At 43.1% G+C, this 18689-nt stretch overlaps 2 protein-coding genes and 3 long non-coding RNA genes across 10 annotated transcripts; 2 read left to right on the forward strand and 3 right to left on the reverse strand.

Annotated features, from left to right (window-relative positions):
• Positions 1–22: 22 nt before the first annotated feature.
• Positions 23–5102, forward strand: LOC139635748 (creatine kinase M-type). 2 transcript variants are annotated; one of them, XM_071503164.1, is made up of 9 exons: positions 23–1072; positions 1638–1684; positions 1977–2175; positions 2628–2785; positions 3241–3373; positions 3533–3689; positions 3841–3964; positions 4155–4344; positions 4709–5102. In XM_071503164.1, the coding sequence occupies exons 1-9, from the start codon at positions 1057–1059 to the stop codon at positions 4867–4869; spliced, it is 1185 nt and encodes a 394-aa protein (XP_071359265.1). In that variant the 5' UTR covers positions 23–1056; the 3' UTR covers positions 4870–5102. The 2 variants fall into 2 exon arrangements, with proteins under 2 accessions (XP_071359265.1, XP_071359264.1); XM_071503163.1 differs by lacking the exon at positions 23–1072 and having other exon boundaries at positions 1091–1684.
• Positions 5103–5259: 157 nt separating this feature from the next.
• LOC139635729 (NLR family CARD domain-containing protein 3-like) lies at positions 5260–17504 on the forward strand. Of its 4 annotated transcripts, none has more exons than XM_071503131.1 (11): positions 5260–6886; positions 6996–7164; positions 8259–8414; positions 8537–8621; positions 10958–11075; positions 11170–11244; positions 12736–14530; positions 14634–14807; positions 15234–15407; positions 16483–16529; positions 16682–17504. In XM_071503131.1, exons 4-11 carry the CDS (start codon positions 8568–8570, stop codon positions 17206–17208), a joined length of 2964 nt encoding a protein of 987 aa, XP_071359232.1. In that variant the 5' UTR covers positions 5260–6886; positions 6996–7164; positions 8259–8414; positions 8537–8567; the 3' UTR covers positions 17209–17504. The 4 variants fall into 4 exon arrangements, with proteins under 4 accessions (XP_071359232.1, XP_071359233.1, XP_071359236.1 ...); XM_071503132.1 differs by having other exon boundaries at positions 7003–7164; XM_071503135.1 differs by having other exon boundaries at positions 5260–7164; positions 8540–8621.
• Positions 8548–10395, reverse strand: LOC139635755 (uncharacterized). Its single transcript, XR_011694281.1, has 3 exons — positions 9832–10395; positions 9626–9676; positions 8548–8675 (listed from the first exon to the last, which is right to left on the reverse strand). It is a non-coding gene; the product is annotated as an uncharacterized lncRNA (long non-coding RNA).
• Positions 10441–13241, reverse strand: LOC139635758 (uncharacterized). 2 transcript variants are annotated; one of them, XR_011694285.1, is made up of 4 exons: positions 13124–13241; positions 12985–13029; positions 11124–11259; positions 10441–10570 (listed from the first exon to the last, which is right to left on the reverse strand). It is a non-coding gene; the product is annotated as an uncharacterized lncRNA (long non-coding RNA). The 2 variants fall into 2 exon arrangements; XR_011694284.1 differs by having other exon boundaries at positions 12985–13125.
• Positions 14388–15285, reverse strand: LOC139635756 (uncharacterized). The gene is made up of 3 exons (XR_011694282.1): positions 15069–15285; positions 14620–14793; positions 14388–14528 (listed from the first exon to the last, which is right to left on the reverse strand). It is a non-coding gene; the product is annotated as an uncharacterized lncRNA (long non-coding RNA).
• Positions 17505–18689: the final 1185 nt, after the last annotated feature.

The following is an 18689-nucleotide window of genomic DNA, read 5'->3' on the forward strand; positions in this document are numbered from 1 at the left end:
ATAAACCGTAACTTACGTGCCATCAGGTCTCAGCCATCCTCCTTGTTGTCAGGCTCAGGTGGAGATGAGGGTGATGGAGTTGAACAGGTGGGTGCCGCAGGGCTGTGGCTCTCCACGTTAGCATCGTCCTCCCCAGGCTCTATGCTAATGCTAACAAGTGAACTTTTGAAAAAATGGAGACACATAGTTTGCATTACTAAATGTCCTTACCTATGAAATCCTCTCTCTCTGCTGCTCCACTGCTCCAACATTTGTGTTTAAGAGGCGTCTGTGTCACCGCCGGTCAGCTTCAGCCAGCGCTAAATTCATGGTCATCACCTGACGTGACCTCTGACCTGACACGTCATCATCTTCGTAAAGACACAGCTAGCAAACCAATAATATCAGCAAATAATTTCTTATTTGCAAATAAAGTAACTCTGGATTCATTACATTATTTCAACACACACTAACACATTAATGATATTATAATTAATATAATATCATTAATGATATATGAAAAAAATGGTGGGGGTTTGGAGGCCCCCTAGAAGTTGGAGGCCCCTGGGCACAGCTCAGTAAGCTGGGTAATGATCCGTGCTTGGCATGGAGGGGCCAATCTTTGGGTTCTTGGGGGCAGAGGCAGTGCACTGTGAGATTTAAGGGGAATTTCATTTGACATCAATGCAAAACTTACCAATATGAGTGGTCATCTAGGGCCTGGTTTTCCCCCATTGGCCTGGTTTGTGCCATCTGACAGAGCACACTGGATGAATGATGTGATGTGTATTGACAGAAATGAGTGTACACTGAGCCCTGGGCAGGAAATCACACTGACACAGTTATAAAACAAGACACACATGATGAACCCCTCTCTCTCTCTCTCTCACACACACACACACACAGCAGTGCAAACATAGCAGCAGTGCCGTGTGTGTGCAGTTATAAAAAGGCTGACATTGTTTGGACTGTAACTGGACTCCTGCAGGCTGCAGGGATGAGCTGCTCCCAACCAACACAACTATTCTTAGATCTTTTGTTGTGCTGACGGTCTGTGTCCACCATCACGCTGACGACATGTGGAAGGTCAAACGTGAGTGTCCCAGCGTTTTCACTGCATGTCTCTGTGTTTTTCACTCAGGACACTAACTCCCTGTTGTAGTTTGTTGTTTCTGACCAATTAAAGGTTTGTTCTGCCCAGATACAGTAATAAGGGGCCTGTGCCTGTGAATACAAGAATCCTCCACGTTATAAAGTCTTATTGTATATCCTGTGGCTCCCGCACTCACAAGATAAACATCAAGATCTTTACATGTGTTGAGTGTTGATGCAGAGTTTTTAATCTCATATGGAGTCTAACCTCGCAGCAAACAAACATGAATATGGATCTTCATGTGTATGATTAGAAAAGACTGGGACCATGTGTAGGTTGAATGATAATATTTCCTTTGAAGGCAAGTATGTTAATAAAGACAACTGTTCATTTCGGTTGGTTGGTTTTATCTTCGCTCCATCACAAATTTTCCAGTCACTAAATGTCTAAATGTTTTTTTCAACACACTCAGAAAATTACTAAATATAATAATTCAACAATCTGTCACATTTTACATAATGTATGCACAACAACGAGGTGAAAAGATGTTTTGCTTTTGTTGCAGCTCCAGTTGCGTTTCCTAAGGAGATGAGATACCGGCCGATTTTAGAGGTAATGACAGAGAGAGTTAGTGATGCCTTCATGTTTAAAGTTAAACTGAACAGTTTATTACTGCTATGACTGACAGTCAGTGCAGCACTGATGTCCTCTCAGCTCAGCTTAAATCCACCCATCCATTATCTATACCGCTTATCACTGGATTTATTTTCATCCTGTCGTTTTAAGTTGAGGTGACACGGTGGTGTAGCACAGTCCTCATAAAGGCTTGGGCCGGTCCTGCAGTTTGACATTGTTGGGACCTGGCAGCATCATTCTAACTGACGGCTCTTTCATGTGTGTCCAGAGTTTGATTCCCCCCGACCCCATGTCCCAGTTCAACCTGAGGAGAGGTTCCCCCGAGGAGGAGTTTCCCGACCTTTGCAGGAACTCTACCTGGATGGGACGGATCCTCACACCGGCCATGTACCGCCGACAGTTCGACCGCTGCACCGACAGTGGAGTCATCTTCGATGATGTCATCCGCCCAGGCCTGGAGGAACCAGGTGATGTCACTGTGATGTCAGCCTACAGGTGTTTTCTAATATATTTTTGAAGATTTTCTCTCTTGAACTTGTTTCTCAGCTGATGATAATTCTGATTACAGGTTTATTTAAACATTGTCTTTACAAGCATCATTAATGTAAACATGATTGTTGTGTGATATATGTATGATATATGATATATGTGATAAATATAAAACTATGGTGGATGAAAAATATTTTGAGCAGATTGCAGGTTTGCAGATGTTGTGTGTTATCCTTTCAAAAAAAAATCCTTCGTGTGTGAAACTGCAGGTGCTCTTGTGGCCACTGGACGGCCAGCTGAAAGAAAACTAATTGTACCTGAGTAAATGAGGAAAAAACTCTCTAGCTATATACAATATGAATCAATTTTCCTTAGATTTCGGAGGATTTGGAAGAATTGTCGGTGTTTGTCTGTCATGTTGTGTGTGAAGGTGAATGGTCAGGTCCTGTATCTGTGGGATGCATTGCGGGCGACGCCCAGTCCTACATCCTGTTCTGTGACTTCTTCGACCGAGTCATTGAGGCGTATCACGAACACAAGATCACCAACCAGACGCCAGAGAGCGACTTCAACCACGATAACCTGAAGGTCAGAGCGCTGCAGATTTTATGTAACAGCAGCTTATATAAAGAGGGTCTGGAGAAATCTAGTTGATCACTTCAAAACAATGATTGAATGGAGATACCAGTTTAGAAAATATCTGCTGACATAGTGACTTCAAATTGTGATTATGGTACTTTCTATTATCTCTTAAGACCTGAAATCCCTAGCTTAATGTTTTATCCACAGGGTTTTATCATGACGAAGTCTGTCCAGAACAGTGTTTTATAACCAACTCCTGTGTTTGAGCAGATTTTAAACAGGTCAGATTTAAGGCCGGTTGCATGATCTCAGGTGTCTGAAAGGAAACGGTACAAAGTCACAGCTGGTGCTCATTTGTAACACTTAATCTTCAAACACATGGTGTTACTTTAACTGCAAAGTGTTGACAGAAATCTAACAAAGCTTGGTGTGTGTGTGTGTGTGTGTGTGTGTGTGTGCAGGGCGGTGATGACTTGGATAGGTCATATGCGGTACGCTGTGAAGTCAGCATCGTTCGAGGTGTTGAGGACTTCTGCTTCCCGACACACTGCAGCCGAGGAGAGCGCAGACAGCTCCTCTCGCTGGCCACGAGAGGTACTGCATCTCTGTGTTTCAGCAGCTCTCCACTGAGTGGATTCTCAACAACCTGATTCTTTACCTGCAGGTTCAGAGACTTGGGCTCTAATTTCTGATCTCTCTTAATCACACATACGAACACAGCAAATTGGGGTCACTGATTCCTCTCTTTGTCAGCTCTGCAGCGGCTGGAGGAGGAGGAGCTGCCGGGTCGACTCCTCTTAGTGGAGGAGCTGAACCAGGAGAAGCAGAAGGAGCTGAACCTGAGCCCTCCGTCTTCCTCCCAGCTCCGAATCGGCGTAGCCCGCGACTGGCCGGATGCCCGGGCTGTCTGGTCAGTTTGCGACAGTCGGCAGTGGTCTGGTTTGTTGTATGGATAGAGACAGGCTACAGTTCAGGTGCAACAGATCTGAGAGACCAGTGATTCAAATCCTTTAGCCACATTTCACATCCCACATGTATTGTCCCATAATCCCTTTTTGCAGGGTGAGTAAAGATGGAAGCCTTGTGGTCTGGGTCAACATGGAAGACCACCTTAGACTGGTGACTACACGAGATGATGCCAACATCGCAGAGGCACTTAAATGCATCTGCATCAACCTGCAGAAGGTCAGCAATGATTCTGATTCTCAGGAAGGTCCAGTATCTCATTGACACTGAAGCTGTTCACCTATAATCCATTTAATCCAATCAAAGTCTGCAGGTTTAGTCAGTCTGCTTGTATTATCTGCAAATAACAAATACTCGACTTGATCTTCAGGAGGCTCTGATTACTTGCTTCCTCCCTCTGTGTTTCCAGCTGGAGGCGTACTACAAAGAGCTCAGACACCCGTTCATCTGGAAGCAGCAGCTGGGTTGGGTGACCAGCTCTCCGGCTGACGTGGGGACAGGTCTGAGGGTCAGTGTCCACCTCAAACTGCAACACCTCCCCAGACACAGGCGTCTCCAGGACGTCCTGAAGAGACTGAGGATCCGCATGGACAAAACAGGTACTGAAATACACTGGAATAATGAATGTATCTACAAATAGGAGAGGAAATGATCACTGTTTATGAAATATAATATTAAGACTATTATTCTAAAGGGAATGTGAGGAGTAATGCTGCATCAGACTGCAAAAACCAAGTAAGTAGTCGTAGTATGGTTACTATAATAATGGTCATAGGAGATGTGATATGAGATATGTTATTGAAATTGATTAATTAATTAATTGTTTCCCAAGCAAAAGTCTGAGATCACTTTTCATTCCTCCTCCTTCAGCATATGACAAAAATATTTTCTTCAACTTTCAACTCATCCATAAAAGTTAGAGTTCAACAGCTCTGGGTTCAAGCCTGCCTTTTTATTTCCCAGAATCCTCTGCACTGTACCTTGTGAGCAATGTGGCAACCTTTGGCCTGAACGAGGTGGCACTGACCCAGCTGGTGGTGGACGGGGTCAAGCTTCTCATCGCCATGGAGAAGAGGCTGGAGGTCAACAGGGACGTCGATGAGCTTGTTCCTGCTCAGAAGTAGATCTGAATGATGATTGGCTGGAATTAGGTGGAGAACTGACCAATAAGATGAACGTGTGTAACTTGGTCCACACCTGGTGGCAGTTTACTACCAGAATCCAACAGCTTCTGACTACAGAACAGCAGCTCTTCCTCTAACAGCTCATGGTTTCAAATTTCACATCATGTTATCGTTTCACAAATCTCTGTTTGTAAATCATTTCAAACAAACTTTAATTAAATCAGTTAATTAAACAGTTCCATGAAATCTCTAATTTACTTATGTTTTTGTCTGTTGTCATTAAATATAATATAGCACATAAACAAACATCACTGCACCACCACAGGTTTAATTATTTGTCATGTGATTTGCAGTAACTGACAGTGACCACTGGATGAGTGATCACGATGTTTCATTATCATTTAAATGAGGGCTGTCAATCGATTAAAATATTTGTGATTGAGTGATCATAGTTAATCATGATTAATCACATATTTTTAATCTTCTAAATGTACCTTAAACTGATTGTGATACTCTTTTCAACATGAGAATAGACAAATGCTTGCTTTATGCAAAAAAATCATGTTTATTTATTGCTACAATGAGAAATACTCTCAGTTCAAGTAACTAACATGTGCAAACTGCATTGTACAACAAGATGCTGAAATAAATATGGTTTGCTTCATGGAGGAGGGGGCGCCGGGCTCTGCACCGCTGTGTGCTTGGCCCACAGGTGGCATTTGAGACTAGACGCACTCAATAAATACAAATGACTTTTGTCCTGTCAAGAGAGCCATCTGGCAAGACTTTGAAGCTGAACTTGCCATTCAAAATATCTTTTTTATCCATTACTGCTCACGACGGCATCGACCTCGGTGCATTGCTTCCTGATTTCCTGAGCTACGGAGTGGCCCGAGGTTCAAATGTCACAAGCGTTAATCATGTTAAAAAAATCAATCCTGTTAAAAGCATGTTGCGTTAACTTTGACAGCCTTAGTTTAAATACTTGATGATATCTGTATTCATCAAACTGTTAATCACAATTAATGGAGATATTAGCTCCATCAGATCTGAACTATAATACAATAATCAATAACAATAAAACACAGAGTGTTTGTGTGTCGTGAGGAGGTTTTGTGTCCAAACAACACTTCTTGTTGTTGGCATGTGAACTATAGTCGGACTGAGACGCTGCCTGACCAGTTGGACTGCATATTTGTATAGTATGGAAACGGCAACACACATACAGACACACACACACACACACACACACCACAAACAGGAGCTCATTACAGCTGACTCAGTTACTTTTAATGGGACAGTTGGGACAGACTTTTCTGGGACAGAATTGAAACAAACAGGTTAAAACCAGGCTGTGGGAGAAGTTTTCACCTGTTGTTGACATTACAACAGAGCATGTGATGAGAGCTTTTGCATGGACTTGTTTTCCTGGTGGTTTTAAACTTTCGGTTGTCTCAACAGACCTCTACGTTGGTGCTAGTATGTTTCCATCTGTCAGATCAACAGAAACATTTTAGACTACCACATATTCCAATCAGTGAGCCTCAGACAGGAATCCGGTCTGAACGGGTCCTTAACAATTTACTGATGACTGTCAGTAATCACACTGATACCTTCAGAGATATCTTCAATACAAACACTGATTCATGTGGGTGTCAGTGAAGTGTTAAAGTGACAGAAACTGTCAGGTATGACCTCAGCGGTGGAGGTAAGAGTTGTGAATCAGGACTCGCTGGATTCCTTGGAGTTCAGGGAAATGTCAGTCTGAAATACTGAAGAAATAAATGCTAATGTGTTTGTAGAGAGTTGAATTCAGGGTATAAAATCAAAGAGGGAATTGAAAGCAAATTACAGAAACAATGAGATAAGGAGACAAGGGAGAAGAATAATTTTTATCTTCATCCTCAAATCAAAATCTGTTGTTCAGGAGCTCATCAGGATTAAATGAATCAGCCTGAGGCTGCAGCTCTGTGGGTTCATAGGTCCTGACACGCAGGAAAACATCCCACTGGATTATGTGAGTATGGAAGTCTTCAGACAGTCCAGTCCATTTTCCTAAACTGTAGGAAATACTTCTATTTTATTTTTAATTTTTTAACACAAATATTTACTTGTTTCTGCTTCAGAGAACAGTGGTTCGCCCAGAACATCAAAACTACCAACAACAGGAAGAAGAAAATCTGCTTCTGTTCCAGCCCCTCCTATCAGTCCCGCTTCCATTCCAGGAAACAGCTCACCTGTGTCAAACACTTTTCTCTGCAGGTGTCGAGTCTTCAACTCTCTGAACTGTTTGATGTAAGTTTGCTTTTTTTTCTATATGTTCAGTTTGTCTTTAACGCTCTTGTGTAACTACAGCTCTCTCCAAGCAACTATCTTCATATTAATGTGAACTTAGAATGATATTTAAACCATTATCAGTCCTCATCTTACTGCTGACCTCATCTATAATGATTAGAACATATTGATCCTAATAACAAGTGTGAATCCTATTGACCACAGACCAATACTGTGATTATTTCTCAATCAGTCAGTTTACAAAGAACAATATTATTCATATTATATATTAATTAAGATATTAAATGTTATGTAAATGAGATTAAACAAGATTTTAAACAATAAAATAGCAGTAAACAACTATTTTTTTATTTATAGATATAGTGGAGTAATGGTGTTCTGAGAGTGAAGTCACTCCTCCTCTGTGTGTGTTGTAATCTGAGTTTCTCTGTTTTGGTAACTGGTCTGAGAAAGTGGGATGGTCATGAGTTAAAGTGTTGGCCTTCCCCATGTTTAAACACACAGACACTGCCCACACACAAGCAGACACAGTGTAGTATGCAGTCTTCAGGTAAAAGTGGCAGCATTCAGGTGAAAATGGCCTTCCAGAATTTTTTCCTCCACTGAAGAAACCAATTTTTCAACTAAAAAGGCTCTAATAAAGACAGATGAAACCAGAGGCCATGGTGCTACTACTGGCTCAAATCCCTGTCAGCTGGTGGACTATCAAATCGTCCAGGCAGTTTTTTAAGTTTCTGGCAGCTCCATCAGTGTCTTTATCTACCTGCCCTGTCGGTGTCTTTAACAGCTCCTTTAGCAGGAGGCCAATGGTGTGGCTGATGAAACATTTGTTTTGGTCTGAGATCCTGGTGGTGTAGTGCAACATCTAGTGGCAGTCACGGTTGCTAACAGAACCTTCAATGATATCTGTGTTCATATATAGTGTCATTATCAGGCTGATGAACATAAGTGCTAAAATAATGCAGTAAACATCAGTGTAAATCAGTATTATTGTCAGTGCTGTTTGTGGAGAGTTGAGAGCTGCTGCAGGTTAAATATTAATGATATCAAGATCCAATAAAGGTGCAGGAACTGATCTTTGAGCTGTGGTTCAGACTGCTTTATGGTTTAGGTGTTTCATTGTGACGGTGGCCTGCAGACCCAGAGGACAGATTAAGGACAACAAGCAGAGAATTCCAGCATATAGACCTTCTATACAGACCTGGTCCAACCTGAGCTGCAGAGTTAGGAAGCTCATGCGGAGAAGCTGAGTAAGTAGACCCTTGGTGGTTATGGTGTTTTCCCTTCATAACAATCGAGCTGCTCTTTGGTGGTAGACTACATCAGTCACAGTGCTCACATGCAAAGTGAAATAATCTCTTCCATCTCTCAGCAGACGTCAAACCCACAGACCTGATGCCGTGATGTCTGAGGAGCAGAGTGAACTTACAGCGTGTCTGCTGTCAGCTGGCGCTGCTGTGAGTCACACTGATGTTTGACTTGATTTTGTCTTGTATGAAGTCAAGAAGCGGCTGCAGGCAGAGGACAGAAAGTTTTAACCTTACACACAATACATAAGGTCAGATAATTATTAACCACGTTGTTATTCACTGATAATAGAGTGAATAACTGAATGAGTGAATTTTTTTTTCATTAGTAAGAGTTGTTGGTCACATCTCATTTTACAGTGTGAAAAAAATGATAAGATTAATTCTTAAACAGCCTTTATTAAAATGTAAGTCATGTAAAGCCTATGTCCTCTCCAAAGGAAAACATACTGTACACAGATATATAGACACATGTACAACACAAGAAGAGGAAGGCAAGTTTCAATATGTCACAACATGTTAAACTGTCAGGAACATCAGCTTGAGTTTAAAGCATCATCATCAGCTCATTGCATCAAACGAACCAAGCAGAACAGGAAACACCGAGACTCCTGCTGGTGACAGGATGACTGCGGACATGAAATTACAAATAAAACGTCATTATCAATCAGGGATGTTAAGTCACTAAATTTTGAGTCATAAAAGGTCAAAACCAGCACCAACACCAGTCCAACGTATTAGAAAGTTACAGGTTCTATAAACGATCGTCGTCAGTCTGAGTCTCAGTCAGCGAGGTGTCATGAGGCCCAGTGAAACTGACCACTAAACACACAACAAGAAGCACAACTGGATAAAGTTACCCTGTGGACATGAGAGCCAACAAAAAACAGTCTAACCACAACCATTAGCTCACACTAGCATTGCTGTGATATGCTCCATAGCATGCTAACAGCTAGCCAGCTAGTGATAACAACTTTTGCCAAACATATTCATAATATGGGTAACAGCACAATAATCTGAGCCTTTCATTCTTGGTGATCGAGTGTGTTAAAAAATTTGATCAGGGAGCAGCGATAGAGAAGCCTGTGAAGGAGCAGCTCCTGGACACTTTGCAGGATTTGGGAAATGATGAACTGAAGCGCTTCCAGTGGTACCTGCAGGACCCTGAGTTACTGGATGGTTTCCCTGCTATCAAAAAGTGCGATCTGGGGAATACAGATAGATTGGATACAGTGAATTTGATGGTCAGCATATACACTACTAAAGATGTTATGGCAAGGTTAATTTTATGGAAAATGAATGAAGGTGAGTCATAGGAAATATTTCATTTAAAGCTTAAGCTGTATCTATTTCACTTTACCTTTGGTAAACTTTGGCAGTGTCCTAATTCAGGGGCTGCATCCTTTGGAGGACGCAGACCGAACTGAAATGAGATGGTCTGGCCCAAGCAGGATTTTTACCTTGCATCACCAACTGCACCTTGCCCCTTACAGTTTCCTCCAAAGCCTAGAAGCCCTCTGTTGCTTAGAAACTGCGACATGTAACTTTTTTCACAGAAACATTGGGTTTGAACAGTTGTACTGTTACCTGTGGAATGAGCTGAATCCAATACTTACTTCTAAAAGTGTAATCCTTGCACCTTCTATCGGTGTTGTTTACTTTCATTAGTAACACCCAATGATTCTTTGGATATGTTGGGCCATGAAGGATCCACCTGTTTGACCCTTTGTTTTTCAGGAAAAGGATGCTTTTCTCAGCCATATTTGAAGGAGCCTTCAAAATGGGACAGTCTTGTCACGCCGCTGTGATGCAATCAATTTTCAATTGCAGCTTCCAAAGGATGCGGCTCCTGAATTGGGACACGACTTGTGTGCTTCCGGACAGTTGATGTCTGAAGACAAATGCCATCTATTTCATATTCTGTATATTTTGTTATTAATCAGAAAATGCATCATATTTTACAGAAAACTGCTCATGATATAAAATTCACTTCCCTCCAACAGTAAAACAGTCAAAAGTTGGGCTTCAAGACTCGTCAGCCCGTGCAGCTTCCGCAGAGTTCAATGGGTTTTCTGAGGGGATGTCAGTCAGGCACAAAGCTGTAGGAGAAAAGATGTCTGTGAAGACTGTCAGTCATCCAGGTTATAGTTATCCAAGAAAAGTTGAACCAAGGGCATCAGGACTTCGTTATTGATACTTAAGATGTTCCAGCTTAAGTCAGAACTGAAAAAGCCTCTTGCATCAGAATTGAAAGTGAACTGAGATTACACTTTAGTTATTAACTCAGATCCCTTTCACGTATTACACAATTTCATCCTCTTAGTTCTGTAGGTCAAGAAAAGTCAATTTAAAGTTGTCAATGTTTCAGGTATTTGCTGAATCATCTCTGGACCTCTTGTACACAGGTCAGCTGTTAGCAAAAGGAAATTGAGATGTGGTTCCTGGCCCCTGATCATTTTGTCTGTTCTCATTCTGCTATAACTCAGAGAGACACTGGAAACATGTCAATCACTGCCCACAGTGGAGGTGTCGTCAACACACCTCAGTTGACTAATGTTCATGTGGAAGGGAATGTAAATGTCATTGTCAACAACAACCCACACGGTAAATGTTTCCTCTGAGTTTATAAATCATGTTTAATTATGTATTTACCTTAAATGTAGCAAAAATGAATGTAATTATTTTTGTGTTTCTCAAGAGGCAACCCATGCTTCTGTTGTCCAATCTGCTGCCAGCACAGATGAGATTGATGGTGTTTCTCCCAAAACTGAAGGTACCATGATTTTCACTGTGAAAAAATAAAAAAAATATATATCTTACTTTGCTGCTACACTGCAAAAATATTTAAATAATAATTCCTGCCCAGGAAAAACGACTCTCAAATCATAACGCCAGAGGGCATGGGGTCTTATCAATGGTCACAGTTATAAAGATTTTAGTTAATTTTAAAGATTTTTTTAATTCTAGAAAAACATCACATCAAGGAAAGAACAAGTTGACCCTGCTGACTCAAGCTCAGGTTTTATAGTCCAAAGCACATCTGCAATGGATCCCAAGCCCTGCAGCACTAAAAAGCTGTGACAAAACATTCAAAACCAAAGCACCACTGGGAACGAGAACCTTAGACAGCTCAGTGGGTTTCTGGTCAGATACAGATGGTGTGTAAATGCAAATTATGGCTGGATCATTACAGAATGTGCCAAAAAACTGCAGTTCCTCGAATGACCACTTGAGGCTGGTTCCAAACAGGAGTCAATCCCCATATTCACATGAATCTCATGGTAAAATGTCCAAATTTACTGCAAAAATAAACATGTTTACAGCCTGGCACAAAAATGGTTTTGTTCTCTAAAGCTAATTTCTTCCTTCATTGTAACTGTAAGGGGGTGAATTTATACATGACTCACCTCTTTACAATTTCTTAAGGCTTAAAAATATGCATAACTGAAGGTGTGCCAGATGGTTAGGCGTATGCTTGCCAAACCCTAACATTCACCAAAGTCTTGACTCCACCCACTCCCCAACCTGTTGCCTATTTTTGGATTAGCTGGGAGTAAGGCAGAGTCAGGCACTGCCAAGATGGTGATGGTGGTGCAGCTCACTCTATGGTGGACTGAAATAAGTCAAGATAAAGTTACTGTACTTGATCCAGTGTAGTATTTCTTGATAAAGTTATCCACAGTTGTGGCAAAGGGGGCAATGGGAAATGGTGCACAGTCTAAAGACTGTTGTTTGTCCGAAACATCTTGACTCAGGACATTTGAACATTTCCCAGCATGCAACAATGAGAAAAAATGATTAAATTCAGTCTTTCTGGGTGTTATTTAACTGCACTATTACCGCAGGGTCAGCCCTATACTCTCATTTATAGGACTTTGTTAAGCATATATGTTGTGGCTACAGTGGCTGTGTTGATGATTACTTGTTCAAATGAGCAATGACTGGCTTCTTGTGTCAGCAAAGCAAGACAAAGTGTTATGAAAACAAATGTTTCCTCCTGGTGTGACGTTGCACAAATTAGCACCTTCTGCTGTCTAAGGGCCCCGCTGACATAATAAAGCAGACTAATGGGTTGGCATAATTGACCTGCCTCTGACCAAAGTGAATTCTAAAATTACAGCAGGAGCTCTGAGAGTCATCACTACACCACCAAGATTTCAGGTTCAACTACTTCACGAGGATGTGTGAATTAATTTCGCTGTGACACTTTCTCTTGTGACCCAACATTTACTGTCATCTTATTGTCTGTCGTCTATTCATTCAGAGGCTTTTAACAAATGCCAGCTGAAACTCAAATCTAACTTGAAGGAGAAGTTCCAGTGTGTGTTTGAGGGGATTGCTAGAGCAGGAAACCCAACCCCCCTGAACGAGATCTTCACAGAGCTCTACATCACAGAGGGAGGGGCTGGAGAAATCAACAATGAACATGAGGTCAGACAGATTGAAACAGCTTCCAGGAAACCAGACAGACCAGAAACAACCTTCAGACAAGAAGACATCTTTAAAGCCTCACCTGGAAGAGCTCAACCAATCAGAAGAGTGATGACAAAGGGAGTGGCTGGCATTGGTAAAACAGTGTTAACACAGAAGTTCACTCTGGACTGGGCTGAAGACAAAGCCAACCAGGACATACAGTTCACATTTCCCTTCACCTTCAGAGAGCTGAATGTGCTGAAAGAGAAGAAGTTCAGCTTGGTGGAACTTGTTCATCTCTTCTTCACTGAAACCAAAGAAGCAGGAATCTGCAGGTTTGATCAGTTCCAGGTTGTGTTCATCTTTGACGGTCTGGATGAGTGTCGACCTCCTCTGGACTTCCACAACACTGAGATCCTGACTGATGTCACAGAGTCCACCTCAGTGCACGTGCTGCTGACAAACCTCATCAGGGGGAAACTGCTTCCCTCTGCTCGCCTCTGGATAACCACACGACCTGCAGCAGCCAATCAGATCCCTCCTGAGTGTGTTGACGTGGTGACAGAGGTCAGAGGGTTTGATGACCCACAGAAGGAGGAGTACTTCAGGAAGAGGTTCAGAGATGAGGAGCAGGCCAGAAAGATCATCTCCCACATCAAGACATCACGAAGCCTCCACATCATGTGCCACATCCCAGTCTTCTGCTGGATCACTGCTACAGTTCTGGAGGATGTGTTGAAGACCAGAGAGGGAGGAGAGCTGCCCAAGACCCTGACTGAGATGTACATCCACTTCCTGGTGGTTCAACTAAAACTGAAGAACGTCAAGTATGACAGAAGACTTGCGTCAGATCCACACTGGAGTCCAAAGAACGAGGAGATGATTGAGTCTCTGGGAAAACTGGCTTTTGAAGAGCTGCAGAAAGGAAACCTGATCTTCTATGAATCAGACCTGACAGAGTGTGGCATCGATATCAGAGCAGCCTCAGTGTACTCAGGAGTGTTCACACAGGTCTTTAAAGAGGAGAGAGGGCTGTACCAGGACAAGGTGTTCTGCTTTGTCCATCTGAGTGTTCAGGAGTTTCTGGCTGCTCTTCATGTCCATCTGACCTTCATCAACTCTGGAGTCAATCTGCTGTCAGAAGAACAAACAACCTCCTGCTGTCCTTTAATGTGTTATATCAAATTGTTACATGTCCACCAGAGTGCTGTGGACGAGGCCTTACAGAGTCGAAATGGACACCTGGACTTGTTCCTCCGCTTCCTCCTGGGTCTTTCACTGCAGACCAATCAGTCTCTCCTACATGGCTTGCTGACACATAGAGGAAGTAGCTCACAGACCAATCAGAAAACAGTCCAGTACATCAAGAAGATGATCAGTGAGAATCTGTCTCCAGAGAAAAGCATCAACCTGTTCCACTGTCTGAATGAACTGAATGATGGTTCTCTAGTGGAGGAGATCCAACAGTCCCTGAGATCAGGACGTCTCTCCACAGATGAACTGTCTCCTGCTCAGTTGTCAGCTCTGGTCTTCATATTACTGTCCTCAGAGGAAGATCTGGACGTGTTTGACCTGAAGAAATACTCTGCTTCAGACGAGGCTCTTCTGAGGCTGCTGCCAGTGGTCAAAGTCTCCAACAGAGCTCTGTAAGTGCAAAGATTGTTGGACTTATTTATCATTATATACAGGCACTGATACAAAATAACATAGATATTTTTCTTATTTAACTCCTTACTATCATCTCTTCAGACTGGGTGGCTGTAGCCTGTCAGAGAGAAGCTGTGAAGCTCTGTCTTCAGTTCTCAGCTCCCAGTCCTCCAGTCTGAGAGATCTGGACCTGAGTAACAACGATCTGCGGGATTCAGGAGTGAAGCTGCTGACAGCTGGACTGGAGAGTCCACACTGTGCACTGGAAGTTCTCAGGTCAGGACTCAACAGCTTGTTCAAAAAATGGCCATTCTAATTTAGATTGACATTATATGATACATATATAACATGGACAGTACTGTCTCTGCTAATATGATTAGTGTCACATTCCAGCTGTTAGACTGGTAAGAAAATAACAAATTAATCTAAACAAATACAAAGAAATAAGACAAATCTTTAAAATTAATGCAGTACAGAGTGACTGAGTCAAGGTGTGCAGCACAGATGTTGTTGTTTTGTAAAAACAACTAAGAATACAGTCCAGTAGTCAGAGAGATGTATGGAGAGAGATCTCCATGATCTGGTTGCTGCTCCAGCCTTGAAGTGTGGGGCACACTGGGCCCCGGTATGTGCTGTGCCATCGTCTGTACTGCTACAAGTCTTGAGAGTATCTGTCATATGTGTTGTTTTGTATATTCGCAGGCTGTCAGGCTGTCTGATCACAGAGGAAGGCTGTGCTTCTCTGGCCTCAGCTCTGAGCTCCAACCCCTCCCATCTGAGAGAGCTTGACCTGAGCTACAACCATCCAGGAGACTCAGGAGTGAAACAGCTGTCTGCTGGACTGGAGGATCCAGACTGGAGACTGGACTCTCTCAGGTAGGGAAAGACCGAATTCAAATGTCTCACGCCAGTGACCATAAAAACGAACCCACTGGTTGTCTGTGCAGCAGGTTATTATGACACATAGTTCTGTTTTGTTGCTAGGCAACATCTAGTGGTTTTAGTAATGATGACAGGAGCAAAGTGAAAAGTGCGGTGACGTAGTTTATAGAGCAACAAAGTCCATGTGATCAGGAGGTTGGGGTGCATGGATGGGTCAGCCAAACAGGAATCTGACGCAGGAGAGCAGTGTTCTCATGTAAAAGTAGCAGTTTGTTGTTTGCTGCACTTGCCACCAGGTTCAGCGCACTATATGGGGTAGACACGGAGAACAGAGCAAACATAGGCAGAGTTTTACTAACATCTAGCAGGGCATGTCACCAGGAAGCGGGAAGCTCTGGCTGTGTAGAGACAACAAAGATGTATCTTTCCAGTGCTAAGAAACAAGCATTAGCACTAACCCTGCTAATAAGAAGAAGTGGAGCAGCAAAAAGAGGCCTTGGTTGTTCAGGTACAGAGGGCAGCTTGGGGATTTCAGGCTTGTGAAGGGGCTTAGTTTCCATAGCAACTTGCTTCAGGTCTACTTCCCATGCCTGTCTGGATGCCTTGTTTCTATTTGCTGTGGTTAGCATTTGTGCAAGCTTGCCAGGTGCGGTAAACCGTTGTGTTGCGGCACAAGCCAATGAAAATAATGGGTTTCAGAGCACAGTGGTGCCACTGCCACTTTCTGTCTGAAAGTAGCTTAAATCCTACACACAAGTTGAACACAAGCTAAATTATGATCTCTTTGTTATGATACACGAGGGGTAATATTCCTCAAAAGTAGAGGCCAGGGTGTTCAACATGTGCTGCTCTCCATTTCGCACGTTTTTATCGTAACTATGAAAACCAAGGTCTGGTACGCCTGCCGCCATAGAGTTGTCCTATGGGTTGTATCAGAGAACCTGTCAAACCCTAAGCCTACATTTGAAAAGAAAAATAAAACGATCTGTGTGTGAGAGCGGTGTAATGTCCATGTAAGGACGCTGATAGAGAACGTGCTGGTCTGACCCCCCCCCCTCCCATCTTTCAGGGTGGAGCCTGGTGGAGTCCGATGGTTGAAACCAGGTCTGAGGAAGTGTAAGTGTGTTTTTATATTAGATTTATGAAAACAGCACATTCAACCATCTTCAAACTGTCACATGACTGATGTCATGAGTCGTCATCAAACTGTCAATAAACGATCAGATGGTAGATCAATAACTGCAGCTGTGTCTTGCTCTCTCCATCAGATTCCTGTGAACTCACAGTCGACACAAACACAGTGAGCAAAGACCTCAAACTGTCTGACAACAACAGGAAGGTGACACTTGGGAGCGAGAAGCAGTCCTACCCTGATCACAGAGACAGATATGACCGGTCCCAGCTGCTGTGTACAGATGTTCTGACTGATCGCTGTTACTGGGAGGTGGAGTGTGAAGGATGGGTTGATGTATCAGTCAGTTACAAAGGAATCAAGAGGAGAGGCAGAGCCAATGTCAGATTTGGAGAGAACAACCATTCTTGGAGTCTGAGGTTCTCTGATGGTGTTTACACTGTCTGTCATGATAACAATGAAACAACTGTCTCCTCCACCTCCTCCTCGTCTGAGAGAGTAGCAGTGTATGTGGACCGTCCTGCTGGCTCTCTGTCCTTCTACAGAGTCTCCTCCGACTCACTGATCCACCTCCACACCTTCAACACCACATTCACTGAACCTCTTTACCCTGGGTTTAGACTCTGGTCATCTGATTCTTCAGTGTCTCTGTGCTCAGTGTAGCAGACATAAAGCCAGGAGGGAGAGAGTAAAACAACACGAAACATGTGGCACCACATTCAGTGCCAACATATTTATATCTGATATGATTTACTTGCTGTAAAAATGATGCGATGAAAACTAGACTTTAGCTTGTCAGTGACAGTAACATATTTGCACGTTTTTCTTTAATGAACACAGAGAGGAATGAAATGACCCACTGCAAACAATATGTGGACTTTAACAGTTGACAACATTGTGTAGTGTTTGTATGATTTTCCTGCAGTACACACTCCAATAAAAAGGATGTGAGCAACAAAGTCTGTGAAAGAGTCAATTTTGTATTTAAGACCCAGAGAAAAGACTGGAAAGCTCTTTAAAAAGCTCTTACAGCCTGTCATCTTTATCAACTGACTGATTTAGTCTGTGGGTCACGGCGGAAGCAGAACCGAGCAAATTAAAAAAAAAACCCTAACCCTGATTTAGCCATTCAGCTGTGTACGACACTAACCACAAAGATACGGACCAGGCTGAAACGAACCTCTTCCTCACAGCAGTGGAAGCAGATCTCTCATACATCCAGGTCCTGTCCTGTCTCATGGTTGGTGCTGCCTGTCTACTCCTCCATCCGGCTGCTCTGTCTGGACATCTTCACCTTCCTCCTTCCTGTCTGAACACGTTTTAGGATTATTCTCCTGAACTGACACTAAACCGATCAGATATGCAGCGTCAAGGAAAAATAAGTAGAAATCTGGTCATTGTCAACACACCTACCATCACCTGACAGTGACACAGTGACCATGTAGCATCCAGTATTTTCCCGCCTCGGTGTTGTTCATCTTCCTGGTTCATCGTCTGGACCGCAGCTGAAGCTCAGAGACGCGGGAACTTCGGTCTTGAGGAGTCGCAGCTTTTATTTCCTGACAAACAGCCTGAAGTGAACAAACATTACACTGCTACGTTCACAGCTAACTGCTAACTGCTAACCGCTAACTGCTAACTGCTAACCGCTAACTGCTAACCGCTAACTAGCGAGCTAACTCTGCCCTGGTCGCCGCTCTCTCTCTCTCTCTCTCCCGCTACGACCACAGCCTACACACTGATCTGTTCCTGGAAGAAGCTGCTCTGCTCCTGTAACAATGTTCTGTCTCAAACTTTCTGCCGAGCTCTCACACAGATGATAAATTAGTTTACTTTGCTCTAGCTCCTCACCAGCCAGAGATCTCAGCATTATCCTCAATGCGCATGTGCAAACCCCCAAATTAAACTGCTCTCCTCTCCGTCCAGACAATGCCCTGCTGCCACCACCAGAGGGCAGTAAATTACATGATGAGTGCAGACAGGCATCACATCCTTCATGGGACAGAAAGCTGAGATCAGATGTAAGGAGAGGTGTCACTTCACTTCAGTTCTGCAAACACTGCCTGTGTCCCAGTGTCTCCATGTGACAAACAGATCCATCATCGTTTGGAGGTTGTGGGTTTGATCCTGATGTTGAAGATGAC

The sequence above is a fragment of the Trachinotus anak genome, unplaced genomic scaffold (assembly GCF_046630095.1).
Source record: "Trachinotus anak isolate AG129_WGS33_773 ecotype Australia unplaced genomic scaffold, CSIRO_AGI_Tana_v1 ptg000019l, whole genome shotgun sequence".
Classification (NCBI taxonomy): Eukaryota; Metazoa; Chordata; class Actinopteri; order Carangiformes; family Carangidae; genus Trachinotus; species Trachinotus anak.

What these genes read in the sequence shown, in the direction of transcription:
- LOC139635748 (XM_071503163.1), top strand. Translation starts at nt 1,595, where the DNA reads ATGCACAACAACGAGGTGAAAAGATGTTTTGCTTTTGTTGCAGCTCCA. An exon ending in CCTCTCGCTGGCCACGAGAG is followed by an intron (nt 3,374 to 3,532) that starts GTACTGCATCTC and finishes TCTCTTTGTCAG; the next exon opens with CTCTGCAGCGGCTGGAGGAG. An exon ending in TCTGCATCAACCTGCAGAAG is followed by an intron (nt 3,965 to 4,154) that starts GTCAGCAATGAT and finishes CTGTGTTTCCAG; the next exon opens with CTGGAGGCGTACTACAAAGA.
- LOC139635729 (XM_071503135.1), top strand. Translation starts at nt 8,568, where the DNA reads ATGTCTGAGGAGCAGAGTGAACTTACAGCGTGTCTGCTGTCAGCTGGC. An exon ending in TGTTTCTCCCAAAACTGAAG is followed by an intron (nt 11,245 to 12,735) that starts GTACCATGATTT and finishes CTATTCATTCAG; the next exon opens with AGGCTTTTAACAAATGCCAG. An exon ending in GAAACCAGGTCTGAGGAAGT is followed by an intron (nt 16,530 to 16,681) that starts GTAAGTGTGTTT and finishes TCTCTCCATCAG; the next exon opens with ATTCCTGTGAACTCACAGTC.